We start from the raw sequence: 27,726 nt of genomic DNA, 5'->3' as shown, positions 1-27,726 counted from the left end.
TGGCCCTTTCCTGGTCACTCCCTGGCTCTCCTGGTAACAGCCTGGCACTCCAGGTCATTCGCTTTTCTTTGCGAATGGAATATCATTCTGGTTCGCAACTTCTACAGTTTTCACAATACGATTGAGTTTTGACGTTACCTGTCGAATTGCATTACCGAACTATGTTAAAAAATAAAAAAAACTAAAATGACATTAAATTAGTTTCATCGTATATGGAATGCAAATATGTAATAATTCATTGTTGCGAAATTATTTTACAAACGGGGAGGGAGTGTTAAAGTAATGAAGGTATCTGTGAGCTCACGTGAAACGTTAAAATAGTGAACATGCACAATAATATTGATATAAAGAACATACATATAAAGTGATTGTTATAGTGGGGAAATATGAAGTAATGAAGTATAAATTTTGCCTATTGTAAAAAAGCTGTTACAGGTAGAGATAGTTTGTATTTGTTGAAATAATTAACACATGCACGATTATTCAGTTTCACAATATATTTATTCAGTTTCTTTATCCATAACGACTTATTATTCTATGCATTTCAAATATACAGTCTTATATCTGGCATGACTCGCACTCTTTGTCACGTATATACAATAATTTTCTCAAAACATCACGTAACAACTTGACACGCGCTTTAATCCTTAAGTATATTCTCTCTTCTCTCTAAACGTGACTTACATAGGATTTACTTTTTTTCGACGTGTTACGCGAAACCTTCGTCCAGGCGATGCGCATTCACCTGCCACGAGTTCTGACCGCTCTCAGTGTCTGGATCCAGTAGAAAAACACTACTCATTTGTATGTATTACAACGTATGTGTCATTAAGTATTGAAAAACACGCCGTCGAGAGAAGCTTAAATAACAAGTTACGAACCGAATTAAGTGTACATATTGTCGAGCGGTTTTATTTCCAGTTAAACGTTTAACAAAGTGAACCTAATTTTCAGATGCGTGATGGAGAGTGCAGAACGTGACACTGACAATTCGTAACATTAGCAACAGTGTTAACGCACGCGATGCGGTTTTACCCACTACTTTACACGGTAGCACTAAGCTATATCGTTACCTACTCTATCTTTGTATTTAAACGTGCCATCGTCCATTTCCAGCACATTTTTACAAATACTTTCTATATTTCACAGGCATCTCAAGCTACTTTCGGATTTCCTGAAAAGCCAACCGTACCACATGATAACCGAAACAAAATTAACATGTTTCTTTTATACACTTAAATCCAAGTGCATCATATATTTTGCAGTGCAGTGTATAATGAGCACTGAAAATGTTAAATTCATATTTTTTTATAATTATTCTATATATATATATATATATATATATATATATATATATAATACTCCGTGATAAGTCAAATAAAACATTGTTACGCAATAGAAAATCTGTTATAATATTATATAAGTCACTTCCATATATTTCATAACGTATGTTGGAAGTTTTTTTCTTTATCAATAGCTTCTCACATTTTTCTTTCTTTATCCATAGTTTTCTCCTATAACGTTTGCAATTGACAATATCTATTGTTATTATCGGATAAAATATACGTAAGAGGGAAATGAGTGGAAAATGTTTGTTTTCGTAGAGTGTAACATATTTTTGAATAATCGGTACAGTCAGTAGATTGTAACTTTAAAGACCAACTTGAAAGATTAAGTACGCGATGATTTTAGTCATTTCAACTTCTGATAAATAACGTATATTATGTATAATGAGTTTAATTCAAATTTCAGCAATAATTTATTCTTGATCGTAGCACGGAATAAGCTCGAAATAAATTTCTTGTTAGATTATGAGAATTATTAAAGAAATACGTGACTAAATTAATAATTGAGCCATAGTAGATCTCTCATTTAACACGCGTGTTAATGTTTCGTATGTTATCATTCTCTAAACTATCACAGATGATTGGGCAAATATTTTCCGCGAGTGATATCTTTAGGGAAATATGTATTTTAGTAGGCTAACCGTAAGATATCTCTGGATTTCTGGTGCGTTCAATTGCGAGAATTGTGTGCCGACAAGGAATAAATTACAATGATCTCTTTACATACTACAAGCAAGTTACAGAAGCTTCCTCTTATTCTTCAAGACTGTCAAACAATTAGCTAAATATCTCGATAAGAAACATTCGTATCGTTACGACAAAACGGAAGACCCGCTCTGTGCGGGTCTCTTGTAACGCGATTCACTTCGTATATTGAATTGAAGCCATTTGTGAGCAAAGGATCTTTAAACTCGTAATAACAGGTTCTTATCTATTCGCGCTTAAGCCGCAGCCTACTCGAGCAAGCTGGTTCATAATACTGCGCGTGATAATAAGAGAATAGTTCTTATTAGAAACATCTAAAAATACTACTTTTATTTTATATAAAAAAATTCTGAAGTACCTTGAAGTTGTTTGTAACATACAGTTAATAGTTGAAATTATATACAATCTCTCTCGCTCCACCTGATTTTCTATAATATAATACGTCTAATTTGTAGTGCACAATTCAGTTGGGACTATACGGATTCCCATTTATATAATCTGTTTGTGCTAACATACGAACAAATTAAGCTCTATCTTGGCAACTTCCAGAATCACATCATCTCTCTTCTTTTTCTGCATAATTCTGCATATTATGCAGGTGATTGTTCGTTTCATATGCATTGCTTCGCAATGAGAATTTCCCGGTAGTATGGTACAATTAAGAGATACTGCGAAAAGAATATTTTGTAAAGTTTTCTTAGAGTTAAGCATTAATCTAAGCCGAGTACTGTGATTTGAAAGTTATCTCGTAGGAAATTTTGGCATAGTTGAAAAAGTGGAGGGAATCGAAGGCATTTTATTATAAATTTAGCGATTGCATTATGCGAGCACATATATTTTAAGTAGTAATATCTTTTGACCTTTTTTCTTTTTAACCGATGTTCTGTGAATAAATGTGTATATTCGAATATCTGTGAAGTGCACATTATCTTTTAATGACGGAATAAAGCAGAGAAAGGGGAAACGTGCGGCCGAATATGAGAATCGGATTTACCATTAATCTGCTTTGTCTGGTCCTGCCATTTCGTAATCGCGTCAACAACGCGCGACGTGTTATTTCAGCGATGTTCCCAAATTTAATTGCGTTCATGGAGATATTATTTCGCGCTTATTGCGATCATTGACACAATACAGTTTCGTACAGTTCATTTTCGTTATTTCCGTCGAACTTGCGTGCCATTGAAAAAAAAGAAAGTTTTTATTAGTTTACAGCTGTCTGGCCGAGCACTGAAAAACTTGCGCGACTTTATCCACCTTAAAACTATGTTCGTGTTACTGCTAATTAAGCTTACGTCCACCTAATTTGTCTAATAGCGTTCGGTACCATGACTTAGGAATGCTTAGGCGACAATTTAGGCCCACTTTGTTAAATTCGGAAAATTGATTTGCTGGGGATTCACTGAAACGCATCGGGCATACGTCGAGTGACTAACAAACATAGATATCCCTGTCGGTATCGCCGAACCAGTACATGTGCGAACTTCTCTGCAAGTCGAAAGCACCGACACTTCGACAAATTACTGAGCACTATGATTTCTTCACTTGGTTGAAGTCGGAACTCTGCGGCGAGTACAGGCCCAACTTCAGCGTCAATTCTTTGGGTTTTCTAGTGTTATTTCTAACGGGGAAAGGACTGAAGTGTGTCTTCGGACTCGGAGTGGTATCAACATCCTTCTCGCTTTTGTTCGTACTGTCAATGCTACCGAGGCTCAGCGTTGACTTCTTGTAACAGTTCGATCCCTTGCTCGTCAGATCTTCGTATTTGCCGGCACTTATTTTACTCGGGGATTCCGGATGCGAGGTAGGTCTCTGCGCTTCCTCTGCTAGACCTGGAGAAAGTTTAGAGGTATAATGATTCGGACTGGAAGGGAAGTAGTGATCCCTGTATTGGCGATTAGGTGACAGAACATTATAATCGCGATACCTCGTCGGCAGATACGAACCGATATCCGACTCCGAATCCACCATGACGTGTGGTAATATGCCTAAGGGTTTGTCATAGTCCGTGTCATGAACGTGAGAAAATTCTTTCGGAGACAAAACGCTGTACTTGTGACGCAGAAGATCCGGCTTATCGCAGGGGTAGTCTTCGATATCCAAACGTTTCTCTTCTTTGCTGATGTATTTTGTCGGCGTGACCGCTTTATCGTTGCTCTTGCCATAGTAAGAACTACCTGTGTCCAAGGAAACCGTCGATCTGCTGTCCTGTGCACTCTTAGCGTATTCGCTGCTAGTCGACCTCGATGATTCGTCATCATACTTCACGCGAAACTCCAATGATTCCTTTGACAATATCGGATTTTTCACGTGCAAGTCATAGGGATCGATCGAAAACCTGGATTTTGAATCCGTGTAGTCGAACGTGGACTCAGTGGGTTTGTCGTATGTGTAAAGATTATCCCGTGGTGATGGCCTATTCGCAAAGTCGAAACTCTTGTAGGGTTCATAAGTACTCTTCAACGACGTAGTCGCTGATTCAATGTCATATGGACTCGTCTTTGGCGCGTACCTCGTTGCAGATGGTACTTCCGGGTACGGTGAAGCATCGGTTACATACGTGATAGGAGACAATCGTTTCGGCGATATTTCTACAGGTTTGTTTGGCAATACATGCACAAACGAGATTTTGTCGAGCTTCTCCAACTCCCTATAAATATCTATGTCGCTCTTGGGCGATAGGCTCTGCTCGTATTTCAACGTCGCGAACGGGAACCTCTCTTGAACAGGTTGAACTACAGCCTCGTGCACGGATTCCTGGTCGCTCCTGGTCTCGATCGAATCGTTGGAGGATTTGTAGGAGAATACGTTGGTCGAGATGCTGGTGAGATCGAGACCTTCGATCTCGCTTATATTCTGACTGGATGAGCCCTTATCCAGGTTGATCATGCTCGGCGGCGATTCCTCCTCGTAGTTCGCTAGCAACTTCGAGAGTTCCTCGTTTATCTTATGATCTATGAGCGCCTCACGAGTGTCTAGATAATCGTGCGATATAATCTCGTCTACACCCAGGTGATCGATTTGTTCCGCGTCATCGATGAGCGACAGTTTCGTTAGTTCTTCGTTGATCTTCGCGTCGAACTCGGACACGCTGGTGGCGCTCATGTTGTCGAAATCCTTGAAATTTATCCGGGCTAATTCCTCGTTTATTTCATGCTCGTTCAGTCCCATTTTCTCGAGGATCGGACTAAATATCTTGGAGATCTCCTCGTTTATAGGACTGATAGTGATTTCTTTGGATATCTCCTCTAGATCCGGTAAACGTTTCTTCGCCTGGCAAGCAAGGATCTTGTGCAATATGGCCGAGTTCTCCTGAATGATCTTGAGAGCTCTATCGCTGCTTCTACGCCCGTTGTCGCCCTTCTTGCGGGGTTTTACCTTCGTCCAAACGCCAACTTTTGATTCTCTGCCATCGTCCGTGTCGCTATCCGTATTCTTGTTGCAAGATATAGTCTTCAGTATACTATCGCTGTTCTCGTCAATATTGATTTTCGGATGCACCACATAAGATTTCCTACCCTCGCTTGTTACATTTATATCTGGGATTTCTAATCGCCGTTTCGAGAAACCACTAGCCGAATTGCTGAAGGTATCCTGCCGTCTCGCTTCTAGGTTCTTCATGTCCTCCCAGATATCACTTGACTTCTTCGTCAGCATAGTTGTGTCAGGTAAACCATCGCTGAAAGCCTTTGCTTCCAAGTGCTTCATATCCTCCAGGATATCGCTTGATCTCTTCTTCGCCATAGTCGTGCTGAATTCATCGCTCGACGTCGAGAACTTCAAGTCGGTGCATCGTCTCTCCAAACTGCTGGAACTCCTCTCGGTCAATTTCGATCGGTCTCTGCGCCGGTAATTGTAACTCAGGTAGTGCTTGTCGAGCTTCTCGTGCGGCAATTGAGGCACCACGTCCTTTTCCGATAGCGGATCGTCTGCATTGTCATCAGCGAAATCTCCGCGCTTCCGATACAGCTCGCCGCCGATCGATTCGTAAGAGCTCAAATCGGCTTTGCTCCTCTCCTTCGACGTGTAACCGGCGTTCATCTCCGCATTCAACTCGAATTGTGGTCTAGCAAACAGATCGTTCCTCTCGGATTCTCCGTCGGATACTTCTCTCTCTTTAGTCTCGATCGATTTTGTCGTGAGATCTAGTTTCGCCTGATACCCCGAAAATTTCGTAGAATCCTTGGAGCTGATCGATTTCAGATCGGGTGACGTGTCGGCGCTGTCCACACTGCATCTTTGTTGTTTGCTCACACCGTACGGCGAGGGGGTTTTCTGATTAGGATTCGCGATTGGATAGAACGGCGAGGTCGCAGCGCTCAGATCGATCGGCGAGTCTGACACGTTGTCCTGACCTCGTTTCCCATAGCTTGTGGTATACCTTATAGAGTTGGCACTTACGGGCGACTGCAAGTCGGAACTGAACGATCGTTCGGAAGACCTGACTTTGCTCGGACTGCATGTTGAATCACTTGAACTGCTGATAACCAATTTCGGGCTTGTGTCGGATTTGTTCCGAAGGGAGTCCGTACTGATCGAAGGGCTCGTCCTGTCGTACGACGTTTTCTTCGCGATCGGCATCGAATCGTCGTGCGCGATGTCCGAGCTTGCGGAATGCAGAACGAGAGTCTTGGAATCAGAACTGATGGACGAACAGGCTGATTTGTTGATCGTGAAGTCGCGTGAGTCCGACCTGATTGGTGTCCTCGGACTCATGGTCAAACTGGAGGGTTTCGTGTCGGGACCCATCGTTTCCCCGGAGCTGAAGGACTTCGTGCTTTCCGGCGATTTCGGGCTTCTCTTCAAATCGGAATACGATTTTGTTTGTATCGTCGGCTGATCGTTACCGAAAGTGATGTCTCTTCTTAAAGTCGTTTCGGGATTCGTCAGGCAAACCTCCGGGTTTGCCGCAACGTTGTATATGTCGTGCGATAGTTTCGTCAGTTTGTTGTCCATTGTTATTGGAGAGATTGGTAGGTGGCCCATGATGTATCTTTTGGAATAAAATGATCGCGAATCTGCTGCGACGTCCAAGGCTCTGCTGCTCGTATCCATGTCATTCGAATCATTATCGTTTCTGGAATCCAGGTAAACCCTGCTGGAAAATCTCAGGGAGGATTCGAAGGGCTTGTCGCTCGTATCTAAAGGCGCGATAAATTTATCGTAATTTCTATCTAAAGAGCTGGTCGTTTGATCTTTGAAATCATCTCGCGATGTATTCGCGGAGATTTCCGTAACATTCGTCTTAAGGACGGTAATATTTCTGCTGCTAACCCGAATAATGTCCTCTTCTTCCTTCGTATCTTTCAGCCGATCTGTCCTGTGCAAAATATTACTCGTTCTTTCCTCGACGAGATTAGACTTAAGGCTTAAATAATTCTTCGATGACGAATTGGTCGCGTCCGCACTCGACGACGTAAGTAACGTGTAATCGACAGGATCTGGCAACTTGGAGTCCATTTCCATCTGTGATTTCTCAACTGAATAATCCTGCACCGGGAGTTCGTCGTTGTCGCGTGCTTTTTGCGTTTGAGGAACCGTCGTATTATTGTCGTCCTCTGCCGATAGCCTTCGTATTTGATCGGTGATCTTGGCGATCGAGATCTCGGTCAAGGATGCGACCTCGTCGTTGCGATCAATCACGAGAATTGAATCCGTATTCCGTGGCACTACTTCAGTCGTCGTCATCGGCTCGCTTCTGACGTACGAGCGTGCAGGTGTACTCGCTGAGGTCGACGAACCCTCAACACAGGCGTGCTTTTCGTCGTCCGTCGCGAGAACGTAAGAGTCAGATGCTGACGTAAGTTCTTCGCTATCGACGTCACTCAGATGCTCCGGCTCGTCGCACAGCTCCGTCGATGTGCTGTCACTGTCGCTGTCAGCGGTGCTCCGATTAGGAGACGTTGTAGAAGTTGTTTCTGGAGGAGATTGTAAAAACGCTGAACCAAAAGCGTCTGCATCTGGAAAAAAAGAAGAAATATTAATAAAATAGTCGCTAGTTACTCTACAGAAAGAGAAAGAGAATGGTTTTAATAAAATGACAATTAATTTTCGAGATGGAATAGCAATCAATGTCACCAATAAAGGAAATTATTAATTGTAAGATGGGTAAAGTTTTAAAGATATAAACCCGCGGAGAATTATCTATTAATTAGATTGTATTCGCGGAGGAATGATTCGCGATAGAGCGTCGACTTCTCGCAAGGGTTGACACGAGACCGGATGTTGACCCTATCCGCCACACCTGCGTCAATACTCATACTTGCTGGTATCGAGCGTGAACAGGTGGTTGAGGATTCTTATCCTATGGGATTGGAAATTTCGACGTTTGATAAATGGAATCGTGCATGCGAAGCTTACCATTGGTAGATGAAGGTTCTACCTTGCTCTCTGTTGGTATGCTTGCCGTGAGCAGATCAATATGGCAAATGATAACATGTGTTTAATAAAAGATAATGATTCGTATAAATAAAAATGGCACATATGTATAAATCAATTAACTTTTTCAATTTAATTTAATTACTAAAAACATGCTTTTTGCGATCAATTATATTGATTAGGCAGATATATGTGTTTTGAAAAATTCATCTTTTAATCATTATTTACACATTAATTAATTAATTAATTAATAATAATTAATCATTATTATTTATATTTTCGTATCATATTTTATCTCGTATATGAAATATCTCGTATTATATAATCGTATATTGTGCATATTTACGAATTATCGCGTACTTATATTTCTTTCGTTACAAAAATATCTTTAAATATGTTTATGATATATTCTGAAATAGTTTTACAGACTATTTTATTCAACAATTAATTGCACTTACCACCAGCGTCACCGGCTCTTTGTTTCGGTCTTTTTGCATCTTTCCAATGAAGCGTCACACCTTGTTTTTCTCTGCGACTTTGATTTCTCGGGCTGTGAAGGGCCGTTGATCGTAACTTCGATGTGCCAGTGGCGGGCGGCAGACTCAATGGTCGATTCTTTCCACTTACGAGGGCATTTTTACCCACTAAAAGATGATTCATGGCTGTGGAAGTGGGCGGAGGTACCATGGTCTGTCTCGCGCACGCGGCTGCATCAGAATATAGGAGTCGGTTAGGATAAAGCTACGATACTTATCTTACTATCAAGTTACATCGATTGAAAGATCATTTCTAATTGCAAATATGGGCAAAAAATATTTTAATCCTGTTGTATTTATTCATGTGTTTTAATATCATATTTCGGTAATTATTCTTATGTTTAATTACTTCCGCTTTATAAAAAGATATTGTTATATCGCGTTACATCACGTGTGTGCTTAATACGAAGCTGTACTACTACAGTCTTAAATGTTCTTGATTTACAATGATTTACATAATTTATATTTCCAAATACGTTGCTATTATGATCTGTGTAAAACTTCACTTTGCTTCGTATGAGAATATAATTTCTGCTTGAAAGTTCATTGACATAATTATGCCCATTATATATTGCGGATCAGACAAGTTTTTGTTCATCAATAAAAAAGAAAAAAAACTGTACGAAGTGACAACTTCAAGTTGAGACGGATCACGCAAAAGTGCAACCCATTCTTTTTACGTGATAGGTCATAATATTCTGAAAGGTCATAATGTTGTTATCGTATATTCTCGCCCGGATCGAAATATATGGCGATAGTATCTGTCCGTAAACGCGGATGTGAGTTTAGTGCGTTTCATTCATGAATATGAAATGACCAGATTACGATAGCAAGCAAAATGATAACTACCGTAACGTATTGTTGCTCGTAAAGCTTCTGTAACATTCTGTCAAGCCTACGCACACATTGATTCGACTGTGGAGGTACGTATGACGCGAAGAAACTTACAACCCAATTTTCGCATTATGTTAACACTGCACGATAACCTTTCCATAATTCAGAATAATATTGACAATAGAAATTGTTCCAAAACTATATTATTGCAACACAATAAGCAAGCATTGTAATACGGTTGCATTGTAATGTGCGCTATATCCGAAAATAGTAAGTACCACTAATTGTTTGTAATATTTAATAACTAAATTTAACTCGTCCTTTTTACGTTTGGTTGAACAAAATTAAAAATTGCTTGATTAAATATTTTACATAAAAAGATCCACGTTAAAGAGTTTCTATTCTGAGATCTTAAAAATCTTTTTCCTGAAAAACAGTGCATAAAATTTCATTAAATTTCTTATTTAATGTGCTTCTTAATTTTTGGCATTTATATTTCTTTTCACTTTTTTACAGAGGCTTATATGATTCTATTTATTTATTGTCATTACCGGAAAGTATTATGTGTGCTTGTCGCTGTCGTTCTCGTAGTTTTGCGTATTGCTGCTTTAGCGTACTAATATCTAGAGCAAGGCGTTCTCGATCACTGCTAGGTGCCATCGCTTGTAGAGCTCCTATTGTCGAAGGTATGCGATCTGAAATGGATTATTTCTTTTATCACATAGCAGACAGTTGGAAATGTCATGGAAATATCACAAATGCGACATTTTTTAATTTTCCGTATTTTTCGAGTGGAACATATCTTCAATCGCAATTTAAAAAGATAATTTTTAATTCGCATATTGATTTCCAAAATAAAAACCTGTTAATGATATTTTATTATATTTCATAAAATGTACTATGTAAATATACATTTGAAATTAAATTTAATATATAGAACTGGTGGCGAATTGTGTTTTTCTAAAAATCTCAAAGTTGCTAAAATGTAGAATCAACGGAACGTAAAATTTTGTTCTGGACTTTTTAATATAATAATGAATATTGTATGATATTGAGTTATGTAATATCTTTGCATTATTAATTTATTTGATATTTATTTCAATTTTTCAATACCGTTTTTAATATTGGAGCACTCACAATTTATTAACGATACAATCACCTTTCTTTATACGTTGTGCCATGCTGAACATGGCAGCTGCTACAGCTAATCTCTCATCCTCTTCTGTTTCGCTGTCATCGTCATCACTCAGCTTACGCGCCCAAGGGGTGATATTGTATCGATGCTTCTCTCTCAAACTTGTCACACCATGTAAGGGTCCCATACCAACAATATTCTGTCAAAGTAATATGCAAATAGATTTTATTATTCATAGTATTAAATAAATGTAACATAACATTGATGCAGACTGCTTAATAATGATAAATGACGTTATTGCAAAAGCAGGAGAAATGTAAAATAACACGTAATTAAGTTTTTGGCTGCACCTGCTCATATTATTACGAAAAATAATTGTTTTAGAAGAAATTGCTAGACCTTTATGAGATTGTTCGTGTCGGTGAACTCTAACATTTCTCTCGTGAGCACTCCCATTATGCTGTAGAACTCATCCGCTGATGTTACGGTCATTATGCGGCTGCAAGAACAAATAGTCATTACATTTATTTACCGTTTCGTCATTTCTTGTTACTTCATTCGTACAGTCATCGGATAAATGACATGCTTGTAAATCTGTTATGTGATTTCGATAATGAATTTAATATGAAATGTAAACTCACTCGGAGAGGCCTTCCCAGATAGCGAGCGCCGTTCTAAGGAGTACTTCATCACCTTCGAGAAATATCAGATCCCAGACACGAAGCACTGCTTCCTGCGGTAAGCAATGGCAGAAAAGCGTAAGGAACCACTGCATGGTGAATACATTCGTGAGCGGCGGTTCGTAGCTACTCCCTGAAAGGTAAGATCATCCATAACAATCAAGAAGAGCGAGATAACGATAATACAATCAAATTAAATTAAATTATTTAGAGATTACCAGCACAGCAATCAATTTACCACAGGAATTTTAGTTAGAAATACATATGTGGTATATGGACGGAATGTATAAAATAGATCGAACACCTATTTTGAATTAAAGATATTTCAGGCGCGATCTCGTATCTTGAAAATATTTGCATAAAATATTTGTATATTTGTATAATTTTGTATAAAAGAACTAAGGATTGATTATTACGATACTATACATAAGCATCACACGTACTTTCTCTCAAAAAAGATGAAAGCACCGGATATGCGATTAGCGAAGCTATATAGACTTCGATCTTGGACGATAATAGCATAATATCTCGCAGTCGTGTATTTCTTACGCTCGTTCTCCCCTTTTTCGTTTTATTCGAGTCACTCACCCGTCGCTTTATCCTTTGCATCGCTCTGGAGCGCCTCGAGGTGCTTGGATAACTTCGGCAGCCTCGAGCGCAGGAGGTCCCGAAACACCGCCATGTCCACTGAGAGACCGCGCAGATTATCGGCGAAATAGCCTTCCGGCAGAACGCCTTCTATCAAATATATCATCACCTTCACAGCCGAAGACTCCGCGCGATCCATTACTTGCAGGACGAGGGCGGCCAGAACGTTCAAGCCCTGGCAATAGCCCACGGACTTGTTCCAGCGGGCGAAGCCGAGCAGGACGCGACGAAGAACTGCCTGATTGTCCCGGCCAGCGGCGCCGCAGAACAGGCTGCAGCCTGTTCTGTGCAGATCCTGCAAATTGCAATAACTATTACGTCGATAAATCGGCCAAAGATCACATAAATACTACGAGTCTCGTCGAACGTGTAATGCCATTACGCGCGGGGCAATTTTCAGGATCTGTATTTCGATCACATAAATTTATTATGATGTATTTTGGGTTTCCCATTAGATTTTCATAATGTTTACGGATGACTGAGACTATTGGATGATTGAATATGAGTAAACAAATGAACGAAAATTGAGGAGGCAAAAGTGTTCACATCGATGGAAAAATCTTGGTTGTAATCTACGTAGGCGGACGTTAATTATAAGCACTTGGTGAAGGTTAGTTACTCGTCGTTATAATGATGAACAATCCAACCTTAATTGAGCGTAATTAATAATAATTGAAGCCGGTCTATAAATGCGAGCGAAACTGATATAAGCGCGGACGCGATTAAATAAGTATCGGATCGCAGGCAGTTTTAGACGAGCTTATTCTAATTGCGCATGGCGGCTCACACTGACCCAAATCGCATTATATTGCGACTAATTTCTAGCTTTCTGCATTGTATTTCTATTAATCTGTAACAGTTTGTGCACTGCACGAATTATGCTTACAACTCCTCCGTAGAAGTTATAAAGTGCATCGAAGTAAATGCGTCTTGGTAAATACTTTTCTGCAAGCCATCAGAGATGTTCTCACGGGGTTAACCGGATTGTCCCTCATCTCGGAAAGAACATGGCAAACTGCGCACATCGCTGAGATAATATCATCAAAAAGCAAAAGAAAAAATACGTCGCTTCTTGAAGTTGATAATATTTAAAAGGAGCACGGAGAATGATAGAAAAATATGTTTAAAAATATAAGTGAGAAAGACTAGAAAAAACCAAGAGACTAGAAGAGACAAGAACGTTAACGAACGGTGCAACGGACAACGTCAACATATATTAGAACAATGCAAAAGGGAGAACTTTCGTGTGCTCCAGCGGAAGTAATCATTTACGTCGAAGTTTCTACGCCGACGTCAACGCCGACTCTATGGTTGCGCATATTTACACAATACCGTAGACACCTACTTTCACGATTTGTATGCCGAGCTCTTCGTCATCAGGATTACTCCATTCGTTGAAGCAGACCTTCTCAGCCTGCTTCCAATCCACGCCACGTTGTTCTAGATGACGTTCCGCCAGCGTCAGCCATAACTGTAAAAAATATCAATTTATTGCTTTATTTCTTTTTCCTTTTACGGTAATAGTATCTTCGATTTTTAGGCGTTTCCCATACACTACACGTTTATCAATAATTCATTCATTATTAGATAAGTAAATTACAGAACACTCACCCTTTTCCGAAACTCGGGCGGTATTCCTCCTTGTAATTTTGCGACCATCTTCATCGCGTCTAACCATTGTATGAAACCACTTTCTCCCGGCTGCGGAGTCAAACTGAACCTCATTTTTGTATCTTCAACTGAAATTTATAGAGGAAAAAGCTCCATGAAGTGTTTCTTCGTGCAGATTTATCGTTACACTTATCACACACATGTGAAATAGCACACAATGTTTCTGAATCGCATTACAAATTGCGTTACAAGTTTTATTTTGTTCACATATTTTTACTGGAATATTTCTAGTATCTTCTGTGCATCCAGTTATTGACATATTTTCTAAAAGAAAATTCTATTTTTTTGAATATGCAAACAAACAAAATATTATTTGTTCAATTGAAGCCAGAAGTTTCGCACGTGCGCGCTTTTGGTGCTCACAATCGACATAAACGCGTGAATGCTTCAATGTTTGAATTTACGTAATTTGAATATTTTCTGTCGAAGTTACACCAGTTACTCCGTCTTGTTGGACGGAACAGGAGCGACTAACGAAGTCGTGAAGTAAACGAAGCTCGATCACCCTTAACATTTATTAAACGGGAGGGTCATTAGATGATCGTTTCCATGACAACACCACCCGTAGAATCGCCAATACAGTTTAGTAGAAATAATTGTTAGTAATTCTCAGGATACTAAACAGTTATTCACGCGTTCATGTCGGCAGACGTGCACGTGCTAACGAAACGTGCATTGAAAATATTCAATTTCCATGCGAATGAATCGGTGCAACAGCAATATCATTTATTGCCATCTCGAGGCAGCTACGAATGAGCGAGCACAGCTTGATCACGACAGAATTCTATTAATGGTTGAATAAACCACACCAGCTATATGCGCTGGTGTGCGAAATTAATGCAATTTCTTCTGTTGTAACAATTTGTATTTTGTGTAAACACGTTCGAATTTTCAAACTCACACGTGTGTTACATGTTTTATTCCTTTACTGTTTGTTTCATCGTATTTATATGCTCGAATAGAGTAAATTATCTGTTAAATTCACAAAACACGAACGAATAAACAAAAGTCCCTTGGTACTCCAGTAGAAGTTCCGTCGATGTCTGTGACACTGATTTAGATATACGGTGCTTACAATTCATCGTTGAAGTGGCTTGCAAATTACACGTAAGGACATAATCACATCTCCATAAATTTTACTACTACAGCGGGAAAACGTAGGGATACAATGCTCTTCAAGTTAGTTACAAATTAAATGTGCCATGCACTAAATTTTATGGATATTCCAACGTTGACAAATACAGAACGCTTTAAATTTAAGCACGAGCTGTGTTCCGTATGGAAATTGCGGTAAATGTGTGCCGCTGTACTTTAATTTGTAATCTTGTATGGGAATAGGTGGATTTGCACGTTCCCCGATCTCATTTACGTATAATTAAAATGCAAAATTAATTTTACATCGTATGAATAAAATATCTATATAAAATTTGCTTATAAAAGACATAAGTTTTTTTGTTATGTGTTTTCTAACTATATTAAACAAGAACTATTCGTGCATGCAACACACACACACATGCACACTGTTATCTTACTACTTTAGCAAATTTTTGTAAAATTTCGTACATTATTGAAATTCTCTATTTTTATATTTACATTATGGTAAAGTAAATTATTTTCTACTAAAAAAGAAAATTTTACACTTTATATTAGTAATTAAGATACTTTAACTAACTTGCCTTCTACATCTGGAAACAAAATATATTAAGCTACGTGATGGTTTTGCGGTGTATTAAATTAACACATAGGTAGTTATGCTTCTGCAGCAGCACTTAATAGAACCTAATTTGATCAACATTTAGCTTACATTTGGTTTACACGTAGCTGGTAGGTGTGTATATAGGTGGTTTGAGGAACTGATTACGCCGTATACACGAGAAGACATTTAGCATGCGAGATGGATGTACAGAAATTATTGTTTCACCTTCGAGCTCTTCGTATTTCGAGGTAGAGCCGGTAGCATACGCGGCACCGGACGCGAGGTTTTTGAGGGAGTTGAAAAATCCGTTCATTCTCCAATTAGAAGCGCCACTCTCTTCTTCATCGTTTCACTTTCATCTCTCTTGCCTCTTATTATACCGCGCACACGCTGCTCTCAACCGTTCTCGTGATTCATGTTCAATCGTTCGGTTTATTCTCGCGATATTCCTTTTAGATTCGCAATAGCTCGCTTTGAATGTGCGATATTTTTAGTAGAACTCTGAAAAGCCGATTGTCTCGTTGACTGAATCATGCACGAAACTAACATGATGCTTGTATGTTTAACGAGAATAGATTTCATTAACGTTAAATTGACGGAGCTCTTCATAAATAAACTTATAATAACGTCGTTATCAAATATATGATTTAATTAATTAATTCAATTGGAGCATGTTCCAATCTGGCATGAATATGATTTAATGATGTTGCGAAAGCACTGTAAAGCACTAACATACATATATATAATAATTTCGTGTAACACTTTTCTGATTTTACGTCAAGTAAAATCTGTCCCGCTGGAAAGCCAACGAAATATAGGAATATTTCTCTCCGTTCTTTCGTGCCGTATGTATAGCTGCACCACCTGTTACAAGCACCACAATATAGATAGCCACGCACTGCATTACGCGTGTAATGTATATAACGCGCTATATAGATTGCGAAAGGCTCCGTTGTACAACATCATTATTTGGCACACATTCGCGCTATACTTATTTGCATTTTAGACTATAATTTAAAGCACGCGGTAATTACGTGTACCCCGTTTAATATTCTCACCGGTCTATAACGTGTAACATGCGGGGGAACATCTCGCACCAGTTTATTTGCGATGCAGAAAGCAGATAACGTCGATAAGAGTGGCCGAAGCTGATAGCTGAAATCGATTTTTACCTCACCAGCGGTTGGTGAAACCGATAAAATGCTCGAGTAGTTAATCCGATCGCGACCGGTCGATTACAATGCAATTAGGAAGATGCATGCAGTGCTTAAGCCATTTGTTTACCATTTAAATTTATATTCAGCCATTTATTTACTGATCGTTTCTTCGCAATCAAATGCTGCGCAAAATTATCGGACACACTTTAAGCATCAGCAGCGGGAGATCAGATTGAATTTATGGCAGGAATCTTTAATGTCATTGAATGAGAAAGCTTAAACGTTAAGTCCTTTTTAGTGATTTCGCGATTTTTATCAACGCAAACGAATCCCTTGTGCGTGCAACGTAGGCGACAGAATGAGGAGCGTGCATGCTTTAAATCAGTTACGATTGTCGTGATTACAATTTTACATACGTTGCAATTTCCGCCTCGATATTACCCAAAAATGGACGTTAAACCGATGATTTCAATAATTAAAATTGGAATTAAAATTTTTCGCAATTCGTTAAAGTCAAACATAAGCGCTTCGGTATTTGAATTGTAAAGATGTTACTAATGTTTCTCTTTTCGCAATACTATGATAAATCGTGCAATGCTAAACTTATCAATTTGGAGCATAAGAAACGAACTTTGAGGAACTTTCGATTTAATCTGCGTAATTTTCTCTTCGGAAATCTAAAGAGGCAAGCATTGGTGGATCACGATTTTTGGCAATTTCAATCCTTCGTGTTTTTTCGGCGAGGTGCGACACACAAGAACTCACGTCAATCAATTCGTATGAATACTCAACGTAACTGTAACAAAAACACGATCCAATAAAAATATATGAAGCATATTAAAAGGTGAATGAAAACCGATATGTATTCGCTTTTTAAATGCAACAGATTAGTTGAACTAAATCGTTTTAATCTTTGCAATTTGATATTTTTTGCAAAAAAATACAAATACTAATACAAATACTAAAGAACAAAACAAATTGTTCTGTGTGCAGTATTTTTTCTATTACATATTATTCACTTTGTGTTCTATAATGTAAAATCATATTTTATAACGTGAAATTAATAATTCAGTATTCTCTTGCAAAGTGCAGTTTAATAATTTTCGATCGTTAAATGTGCAAGGTTTATTCACTCTTCAGTTTTGTATTTAGAAAACCAGAGCACACGTTGTTCTGCAAAGCGAGCATCCTATAATTTTCACAGAAGAAAAGTGACCTAATATACGACGTAGAGACTTTCCTCGTTAAACACACACGCATTCATGAAACGGCCATGATTTAAACGTCCACATCATCATCGTCCACCAACAATAGTGCGACGTGGTCCATCGAGGACTGTCGAACGCATACTTACTCGCGATAGAGCATCAGGCAAATGCAGTGCTTTGACACATCGACGTAGCAAAATTAGCGTGTCGTCGGATCGTACCATCTTTAGCGAACAATCATCGTTATCGTCATCGTCGTCGTCGTCGTCGTCGTCGTCGTCGTCATCGTCCTCGTTGATTATGCGGCACGACACCACCTCGATGCACATCGATGCACGCACTGTGAGGCACGGATGCACCACAAGCGAACGACCCCGACGAGCATCCCCCGGTCTCACGGCACGATCACACCAAAAGTCAACGAGCAATGAAGATGCGTTACTTTTCGTGTACGCTTTTCTCTTGGCTGAATGGCTGCTGGCGCTCTCAACAATCGCGCTTGATTATCCGGAAATTTCGTGGCGTCGGCGTCGCAACGGGGCGCTCGAAACAGCTGTCCGAAGCACCTGGAGAAGCGGCGTCTACGTGCGACGAGTGCGTCGAGTCAGCTGAACGATAAGTTGGACGAAGGGTGGTATGCGCGCGCGCATACAACCCCGCGACACTACCGTGGTGAGGGAGTGTTGCCACGAGGGGTAGCTGCCGCCTCGTGGAGCCCTGCAATAGGCACTACCGACGTTGTTCCACGAAATCGTCGTTTCAGCCCCCGTGGCTGCCGTAGCGATTCTACGTGGTGCCACTCCCGTCACAACGCATGCGCCCCGCACGCAGCTTCCCACTGTGCACCCCCGTCTTATCCCCCGCATGTATATGGTCGTTTACAAGAATACGCTTGAGAAGCGTCCCTTTACGATTTGGAGAGAACAAGTGAACATGTGACCCAAAAAGTCAAAGCAATTCGATTTTTCTTTTTAGCGTGTGTTACGGAGCTCTTTGAGCAGCGCAAAGTTTTGTTTGACTATTTTTCTATCTTGTCACGTGGAATCATTTTGTACCGCAATAATCCCGGATATTTATGAAGAGCTTACGTATCTGCAGATTAGGATCTTGAATATCAAGATAACTGATAAGAGATTAATTTTAGTCGATTGACATGAAACTTAATATACATAAATATATTTGTCATAAATATTAAATAATTATATCAGGGAATATTATTCATAACACTAATATATTGTTGTTATATTTTTATTGTTATCAATAATTGATAATTAACATCAAATGATAAAGCATCCAAATGATGTGAGTTTTATATAATAAATTTATATGTTATTTATATGATTGATAGCTAAATAGAGCACTTACATTTTTCAAACGCAATTATCACTTCAAGTAAAGAAGTTTTGATGATAATTTGTCTCGTATTTGGCTTTTATAGTCACAAACAAAATAAAATACCGACATATAATATGGTGAACCATGTGCCATTCAATTTTTATTTACACTGAATAGTTTATCCGTGAAAAGATTAGTGGCTACAGGCCTCGTTTAAATGGAGCAGCGTAACGCGAGTTTATTTAATGTATAACCTCATACGAGGAGGAGAGATTATTAGATGAAGCGAACATGAGAATTAAGCCTTCAAGGTCTACGTTGTTATAGGAAATTCGTTATGTGTCTTCGCCCGTACGCAAAACCACGTATCGTCGCGATGGATTAGTTCCTAGAATGTGTATAACACTGCATGCGATAATCGCGAACCGTGATGCCCTGGGATGAATTGGAGGACGCACTATACAATGACATTTTAAAGATGAAATTAATTATTACAAATTTGATACGAGGATATTGGGCACATGTAAGTAATACTGAACAAAAAGCATTCTGCAGTTTTTATTTCGAAACTGAATTAATCTGAGCTTTATTCAGAATTCCTAAGAGAATGCTCAAAATAGTTGGTCGATGAAAACATTCGTAATTTAAGAATTGATGCCTTCATTTCATCCTTTTGTGGGTCACATGAAATAGTTAGAACTGTTACGAAAGGTTAAAGATACGACGGACATAGTAAGTCCACCAAATGGCATATTTGTATCTTTTAATCATTCGTGAGACCTAACTGTACTCGCTTAATACAGTCAAATAACAAATAACATAAAAATGGCTGAATGTTGCATAAGAACGCTTGAATTTTCGAGTGCAAATATTTGATTCATGTTTTTTAGGTTGAGAACTAGTGTTGTTTTTACGCTTAAGAGTAACATAAATAGTAATTTACATTGCATCGCATTGGTAGGACGTGATATTTTTATTTTGCTTTTAAAGCTCGTTCGATGCAAATCTCGATTCGACGAGACACATTAACGCGAGGAGACGGTATGCTCGTTGATTCGACCCAATTTGATCAAGTTCGATCCGCGCCGAGTGTCTCTGCTTATTAAGAACATGCCGTCGCTAGTCAATAATCATCGAGCGTGGATTTCAATAGGCATTGATCACAGATGGAAGTTATAATTTCACACTTCAAGCTGCAGTCTTCCTCCTCCATAAAATGAAATAATAGACAGATGATTATTAGAAAATTGCCTCGTGTATATGTACACATAAAAGATTCAAACATGATTAACATAAATTAATGCCGATTAATATGAAGCATATGCATCTCTGAAGTTTTTCATTTAATATTTTAAATTTTAGTCATCAATTTTCTTAAATTTAGGATTAATGATATAGTTCTCTTGATAGCATTATATACATGTGATAGATGGCATAAAACTTTCTATCTGGATATCCATGATCAATTGCCTGTAATCGCAGATCGTCTAGCATTACAAGCGTTGCATTATGGAAAACGCGACAGTTTGTAATAATCGTTTGGATCGTCAGCAAGTGTCTGCATCACATAGTTCATTATACATTCATTTCGTACAAGAGACGGTCATTGCGCTTTTGGCCGGGTTAATGACATGGAAAGTTCATAGGTAATATTTGAGCGTTGAACCGAGGTATCGAATTTATATCGTATCTAGTATACAAGTAGTAGGTCGTTCACAAAAATACATAAAATCAATAGCAGACGGCACATTGTCAAATTGTCTGAAAAATTATGTCAAAGATGTCGCGTTAAAATGATTCAGGTGAGTTCGTTAAATATACAAAAACAATTTGTATATTTGTATTTTTTCTTTTTTCTACAGAATCAATATGGAAATTTCATAAAAACAGAATATAAAATTAATGGAAGAAATTCTTATGTATAGCCGTATCAGTAATTTGATCCAAGGAAATTTTATGATTAGCTATGCTAATCATACATTTTTGCGATTCATCCACAGATTATAATTAGTGCGACAGTATCGCGTTTATAAAAATATTCGATTGTTAATTGTTAAATTGAAAAAGCCGTCTAAATCACTAAGCACAGTGTACATGCGTGTGCGAAACGACGAACATGCTAAGTTACTAGCGCTTAACTTCTTGCAAAAAATAGACAGAAGTGCACTTTAACGATTAAATCACTTATCGCGCCGTATGCTCTTTCCATCGCGAAAGTTCCCGAATTCATCGCGCCGAATGAAATCCGATAATTCGCGAGGACCCGCGAGGATAAGGAAGGAAGGCGCGTCTGATCGGCGGGGCGCAACAGCATCGAAATTTTATCAATGATAGCCACGTCGGAAGCTTCGTCGCGCGTTCCGTATGCGGAGCATGCGTGCCACGCTCCGACGAACGCGGTAAGTCTAATTATTGATCACCGCGTCGCGTTGTGTGTAAAAGCACATTTCTTCGCGGCCACGAAAGACTCGACGTCTGTCGATTTCTTTGTGACATCCGACCGGTCTCGCGAATCTTCTTGACAATTTAGCCAGTACATCCCGCTCGATAACTAGCCTACGTTTATCACTGACAGCGACACGTGGCACAATGATGCGAACGCGGAACGTCGAAGAATCCCTTTCGTGTTTTGCGCGTCAGGTCTGATGATGAGCATCAACGAGAGGAAGATCTCGGTTAAAAATATGCCGCTCGAACTATAAATAACTATGGATCGCACACGAGAGCGCTAAGCTCGTACCGATAGCACCCTTTAATCGCATTCTTCGACCCCAACTTAAAGTTTCTCTTTAAGGGTTATAGGCACTCGAGGAACTATTCTGACGTAACTGATTCTGAACTTCGCACTTACTCCAAGGAGAAAAGTTAACAGCAGCAGGAAATGTCCGAATCGCTTTAATCTCGGAAGAAACTCGAGAATAGGAAGTTGTTGATTATGTATAGTTTAGAGATTTGTAAAATTTCTGATGCGGTTATTGTGATGTTTTCTTTGTGACGATTAAACTCAGATGCATCTTTATCGTCTCGCTGCGCGTTCGTTTGGCACATGAGAACGAGCAACAAGTTCATGAATGTAATCTTATCGCAAATGACTAGAAGTTGTTACATATAACATCAATGTTTCATTATTTTACTTTGCATCAGCCTGTTGAATATTTATGGAGAGTCACGGCGTGCTTTCTCGAATATATTATAAAAGTTGCAGCTTGAAAATATTTCAGAAGACACACAAAAACACTCTGGCAATGCTCTTGCATCTTTCAACAGTTTTCATAGGATATCTCTGGCGCAGATGGTAAGTTTCTTTTCCCAGAACTATTATTCGCACTATCCCATAAATTTTTTATTACAGACACGTCAAATATTACGTATTAAATATTACGGTATCTAGGATGATCGAGTGCCATTCCATGGTCAGAAAATGCTATTGTTGTTCAAAAATTTTCGGAATAAAGCACGATAACAAAAATGCGCTAACATGACTGTCCTTACAACATGAGTTAAAATTTATTATATAAAAATATGAATAATTAATTGAAAACAATAAATATGCATTAATTTATCTTCATTGAATAGTAACGAATTGAACAAATCATCGATATTAACGAATTATTTGAATTACTTATTAATTACTTATTTATTGTTGATGATAATGTTGATAATAATGATAATTACTTATTAATTGTACGTCGATGATACTGTTAATGATAATATTAATGATGTGTTACGTCGCGAATCTCTTAAATAAATATATACGCGATTTTACATTTAGCGCATTAACGCCGCATATTTAAGTTTTCGAAAAGCTTTGAAGACGTCAAAAGTATTCAAAGTAGTACATTTACTTACATCGCTTCGCGCTATGTGCTTGTAGATATGCTGTGATGATATCGCATTGTTTATCACGTTTGACAGTGAGATAATCCTTTCGGCGCAGCTGGCGAATGAGCAAACCGCCTGTGTGGCTGATGTGGTCACGAAGAGTCACAAGCAGGATCTGCAGTTCGTCCCTTCCTGTATTTAAAGCTAGCTTCAGGTCATGTTAATTAAGTAAAATATTATATTACTGTTGAATAATTAAAATTTAATAACCGTATACAAACGCTGGAGTAATAACTTAAAACATAATAGCAAAGGACTTGAGACTGCTCTTATCATTTTGTTTTTTTATCGTACTGCTACGAAGAACGTGCATTAGTCTTTATTTTCCTTGTCATTATCCCATCTCGCTTAGAATGCGGTTAATTCAAAAATCCTGAAACGCGAAAAAGCACAAAAGCGTGCATATTGCGAACGCATCAAACGCGCACGTTATATTGCACTGAATGGCTGCAAGCCATTGCATTATTCATGAAGTCAAAGGTTGTGCGGTATCGAGGAATCTTTGAAAGAAATTTGCAAAACGGAAATAATCCGAGGAATAATAATGACATTTATTAAAGAAAGGCAGGGAACGAGAAATACGCAAAAGCTAATTTGCTGCTTTTCAGATGCGCTCTGTATTTGCATGTACGTCGAATATTTCTTTCGTTATAATACATTGCAATGTACAAAATACAAAACATTTACAAAAAATTATATTTTAACCATTGAGAATAAATCTGTATGCGTTACGGAAATTAACTGATATGATTCGTTCGTTATATTTCATTTTAATAAATATACAATCTTAACTGGAATGATAATCGATAATACAATATCAAGTGAAGGATTCAATAACTGAAAAAAATTAAATTAAGCAATTGATTTTAATTGTCTTCTTTTTCTTCTTGACAAGATATAAAAGATATTTCGAGAGACCACTAGTGTTATTGATGAGAAAAATCTTTCAGCATTATCACAATAATTTATCAATAGCTGCTTGTTGTTCTAAGAACATAAATTTATTAAATTTCTATCATTATTTGCGACTTCTTAGGCAAGCATTCTACGAATTCAAACTCTGTTCAATACATCTTCAATATATCTTAATATTAGCAACGTTAGTAATGTATCTTAATGTTAGTAACATTAGTAATAGTAAAGAAGCTTTCAGTGCATTATTCCAGTGCAGATTTTTTTGGTATTAGTGGCAGTAATGGATTTCTTATTACACTGGAAATTTCAATTATCAAGATGGATGCAAGCTTTTACACATGTCTTTTTCCGCGACGACTATTTATCTGACTCGTATTGAATTGTCTTACTTTTCAATAGTAGACGAGCTTTCTGCAGATATTGATGTTGCGGGCGTGGTTTCAAGGATGAAGCCGTTGAATCGCTTTCCGAACGTCCCCTGTCGCCCATTGGAATGCCATAGATGTCCAGCAATAGTTGATCCACCAGCGAAGTAATCACGATTTCTTTTTGCGGCGGCGAATGTTGTAAAGGTGATGGATATATCTAAAATATAATTGTGTTAGGTAACACACTTTCAGATCGTTTTTTCTTCCAAAAAAGTGATATGATAAGTAATAATAATATTTTTATTCTTTTGAACTTTTAAACACTTTAAAAAAAAGAGAAACTTTTTTGACAAAAATTTTAAGTTTAAACACGTCTTTCTTATCAAGACATTTCCATCATGTATTTCAGTAATAAATTTGATATCTTCTTAGACTTGATCAACTACAGAGTACATATTTCAATTGTAATGTTCTCGGAGCAAAATAAATAAACGGCTCGTTTCGTATCGCTTACATACTCTGCTTGGGGCTTGATTAATCTCGAGTCGCATTGTGCGAACGTTTACCTTGGGTTTCTTGACGGTCACACCATGATCAACGCGAACATTCTCATAATTAAACGCGATCATGCTTGGTTCATCCCCCATCGACTTGGAGCGCTTCTGCCAGCGCGAGCCGGCGCTTTCTGTCGGTCCTTTGCTGTTCAGCTCCATGAAATCGGGTCCGTTCAGAGTATGCTTTATCAGATTGCGCCTTCGTCTCTTGTACACCGGCGGCAGGGGATAGCCGTCCGGCCAGTGAACGACATCCCGTGTCTGCTGGGCGACGTAGACGTCGCCGAACACCCGTTCGTTCTCCACCGTAACGCATTTCACGCGATAACTGATCTCCGCGTACTTCTTCAATGGTTTTACGTTGTAGTTCATGATCATCTCTCGTTGAACACGCGCGATCACGCACGTACCTATATTGATTTCACGATTGCCGCCGCCACCGCCGCCGATCGAATCTCAAGTTTCCCGCATCGCACCGCCGTCACACAGGCAAACCTTGCCGCACCGCGAACGATGCACCACGCGCCATAAAGCGCATTCGATCAATCTCTCCTGCTCACGACTCCTGCCGACGTCTTGTTCGAGTCTCTCGCAAGTTTGACTCGCGCGACGGAAAGGCAGTTTGCGATACCATTCTCGTCCAATTATTATTTATCGACGTGTTTCTGTGTTCACCTTTATATTAGTAATTGTAACTGTATTGTCCGAATGCAATTTCTTATCTGCCAAAAGATTTCTTTTTAAGATCCTGTTTCCGATCTTAACAGGTTACAAAATTATCATTTTGTAAATGTCAATTATTATATTATCACGTCATATCAGCACGTTGAAAGATTCGCGTGAAGTGTGTAATACACGTAAATTCGTGAATACAGCGAAAATGTCAACTAGAGGTACTGTTTTACGCTGCAGTTGCATTCGAGTAGACCACAATACAATGCTAGGTAACCTTGGAACTAACAGGATACTGAAACGTTGATAAGTGATAAACTCCTTCATATGTTACTAGGCATAATTATATAATGTTTATCGCGCTATTTCTATATGCAGTTTGTCAATGCAATACACAAAATATGTTCATAAAAATAAGTTTTAATTAATTTATGCATATACTTATAACTGCTATTAAGAAGTATACGAATATATCCAAGAATTATTCAGGTACAACAAAAAATATGCATAGCAGAAAACTATTGATGCTCGAAATTTGCCAGTGCAAATATATTAATAACATAAGCGATAAGATAACAAGAAATAAAACAATTTTACCTTTTTCTCCGACAATTGCTAATTGTAACACCAATAATAAACTTACAAAATTTTTATATTATTAACAAAATAATTCAAGATATATCGTTTGTTTGTTTTAATTATATAGAAATAGTTTGTTATTTTACTACAGAATGCAACAATGATGACCACGAGGTGACGTTAAAAACTGCGACACTATATTTGACTAATTACGACACACTAATTTGTACTTCACTGTATGCAATTTTTATTATTAACAAGGTTAGACACTGCATTCCTAGTCAAGTATGTTTTTACACTAGTGACTAGCTTTAAAAGAATTGATATTCCAATACCGTAGCACTAACTGTAACACTACAATCAGAGAAATTTTATAAGTAACAAAATTATTCTTGAGGTCTTTCAATTTCTTGCGCACTCGATATGCCTCTTATCGCGAACAAGTAATTCCCTTCTGGTAGCCAGACCACAACTGGAAGTGCCGTGATGATAATCGTTTCATTAAGTCTATACCTACACACGTGCTGTCGCTCGACTTAGTTAATGGAGGTGGGACTGAAAAAACAGAACGTAAGTCTTTATCATCCGTTTATTTTTCATAAAAGCAACGTACAACGTACTGGAACTTATAAACGAGACATTGTCAGTCCTTTTATCGTTCTTTAGATTACTTATTTATCATATAAAATCTATAAAATATTTACTTCGAAAATAATAGCTAATCATTTCTTATTATTTATCGCGAAGAGCAAGTTGTACTGCACAATTGTTATCAAAGATGTCAGAATTTTCTCTTGAATTTAATATTCAAAGAATACAGTGTGAGAGAGAGAGAGAGAGAGAGAGAGAGAATATATAATAATAATTTCATATTTTACATTAATGCATGAATTTATTTTTTCAAAACAATATTAAATCTAATGGAGAAGAAGAATAGTCTATCTTAATTAACTGATATTAATGTTTAGGAGATCAGCTTAGTAAAAAGATTTAAGCAAATTTGAAGGTAAAATATAAAGCAATTAGGCTTGTTCCTAACAGGGAACAAATTATTCACACATTATCATCGTCTTGCTTAACGACGATTCACCCCATTGTCCTATAGTCCTCTATGTGATTAGGAAGACCGTTCTTTTTATCAGTGTGTATGATAATCACTGGCGTACTATATGTAGTGTAAAACTCTTCTCGAATGCAAAATAGTAGCGTCATTCACCTGGTAAGTATGTTGACCCTAATCGGGAACAGTTAGAGGGGGCCCGTATCTATGTCTCTACACATGTAAATTTCCATTTATGTACGTATTTTTAAAGTCTTCCACATTTGGTGGCAAACTAAAAGATATTCACTACAAAAAAGAAGTAGAAAACATAAAAAATTGCTGTAATTGTAGAATTTAATATAAGATATAAAGAATAAATAATATTATT

The 27,726-nt window shown here is 38.2% G+C and overlaps 2 protein-coding genes across 7 annotated transcripts in view; one reads left to right on the top strand and one right to left on the bottom strand.

Annotated features, from left to right (window-relative positions):
* Positions 1-27,726, top strand: part of LOC105278599 (metalloproteinase inhibitor 3) — an 81,812-nt gene that overhangs the window by 9,474 nt on the left and 44,612 nt on the right. The window lies entirely within an intron of this gene.
* Positions 483-27,726, bottom strand: LOC105278631 (serine-rich adhesin for platelets). 6 transcript variants are annotated; one of them, XM_011337852.3, is made up of 14 exons: positions 25,058-27,726; positions 24,513-24,708; positions 23,176-23,340; positions 13,871-13,998; positions 13,605-13,730; positions 12,200-12,554; positions 11,573-11,744; positions 11,331-11,430; positions 10,956-11,130; positions 10,348-10,491; positions 8,885-9,133; positions 8,409-8,438; positions 3,995-8,008; positions 483-3,880 (listed from the first exon to the last, which is right to left on the bottom strand). In XM_011337852.3, the coding sequence occupies exons 1-14, from the start codon at positions 25,421-25,423 to the stop codon at positions 3,579-3,581; spliced, it is 6,522 nt and encodes a 2,173-aa protein (XP_011336154.2). In that variant the 5' UTR covers positions 25,424-27,726; the 3' UTR covers positions 483-3,578. The 6 variants fall into 6 exon arrangements, with proteins under 6 accessions (XP_011336154.2, XP_026824939.1, XP_011336162.2 ...); XM_026969138.1 differs by lacking the exons at positions 23,176-23,340; positions 24,513-24,708; positions 25,058-27,726 and adding exons at positions 15,852-17,579; positions 18,138-23,011 and having other exon boundaries at positions 483-8,008; XM_011337860.2 differs by lacking the exons at positions 23,176-23,340; positions 24,513-24,708; positions 25,058-27,726 and adding exons at positions 15,852-16,127; positions 18,138-23,011 and having other exon boundaries at positions 483-8,008.

This window comes from Ooceraea biroi, chromosome 4 (genome assembly GCF_003672135.1).
Source record: "Ooceraea biroi isolate clonal line C1 chromosome 4, Obir_v5.4, whole genome shotgun sequence".
Lineage (NCBI taxonomy): Eukaryota > Metazoa > Arthropoda > Insecta > Hymenoptera > Formicidae > Ooceraea > Ooceraea biroi.
Note: the sequence above shows the minus strand (reverse complement) of the source record. Positions and strands in the feature narration are given on the sequence as shown.

Bases quoted from the DNA above. Each gene is read 5' to 3' on its own strand.
- LOC105278631 (XM_011337843.3), bottom strand. From the start codon at position 25,423: ATGATCATGAACTACAACGTAAAACCATTGAAGAAGTACGCGGAGATC. The intron at 13,999-23,175 runs GTAAGTAAATGT...TATAAATTTCAG, and splicing joins AGCACATAGCGCGAAGCGAT to TTGAAGATACAAAAATGAGG. The intron at 11,131-11,330 runs GTCTAGCAATTT...TTACTTTGACAG, and splicing joins ACACGAACAATCTCATAAAG to AATATTGTTGGTATGGGACC.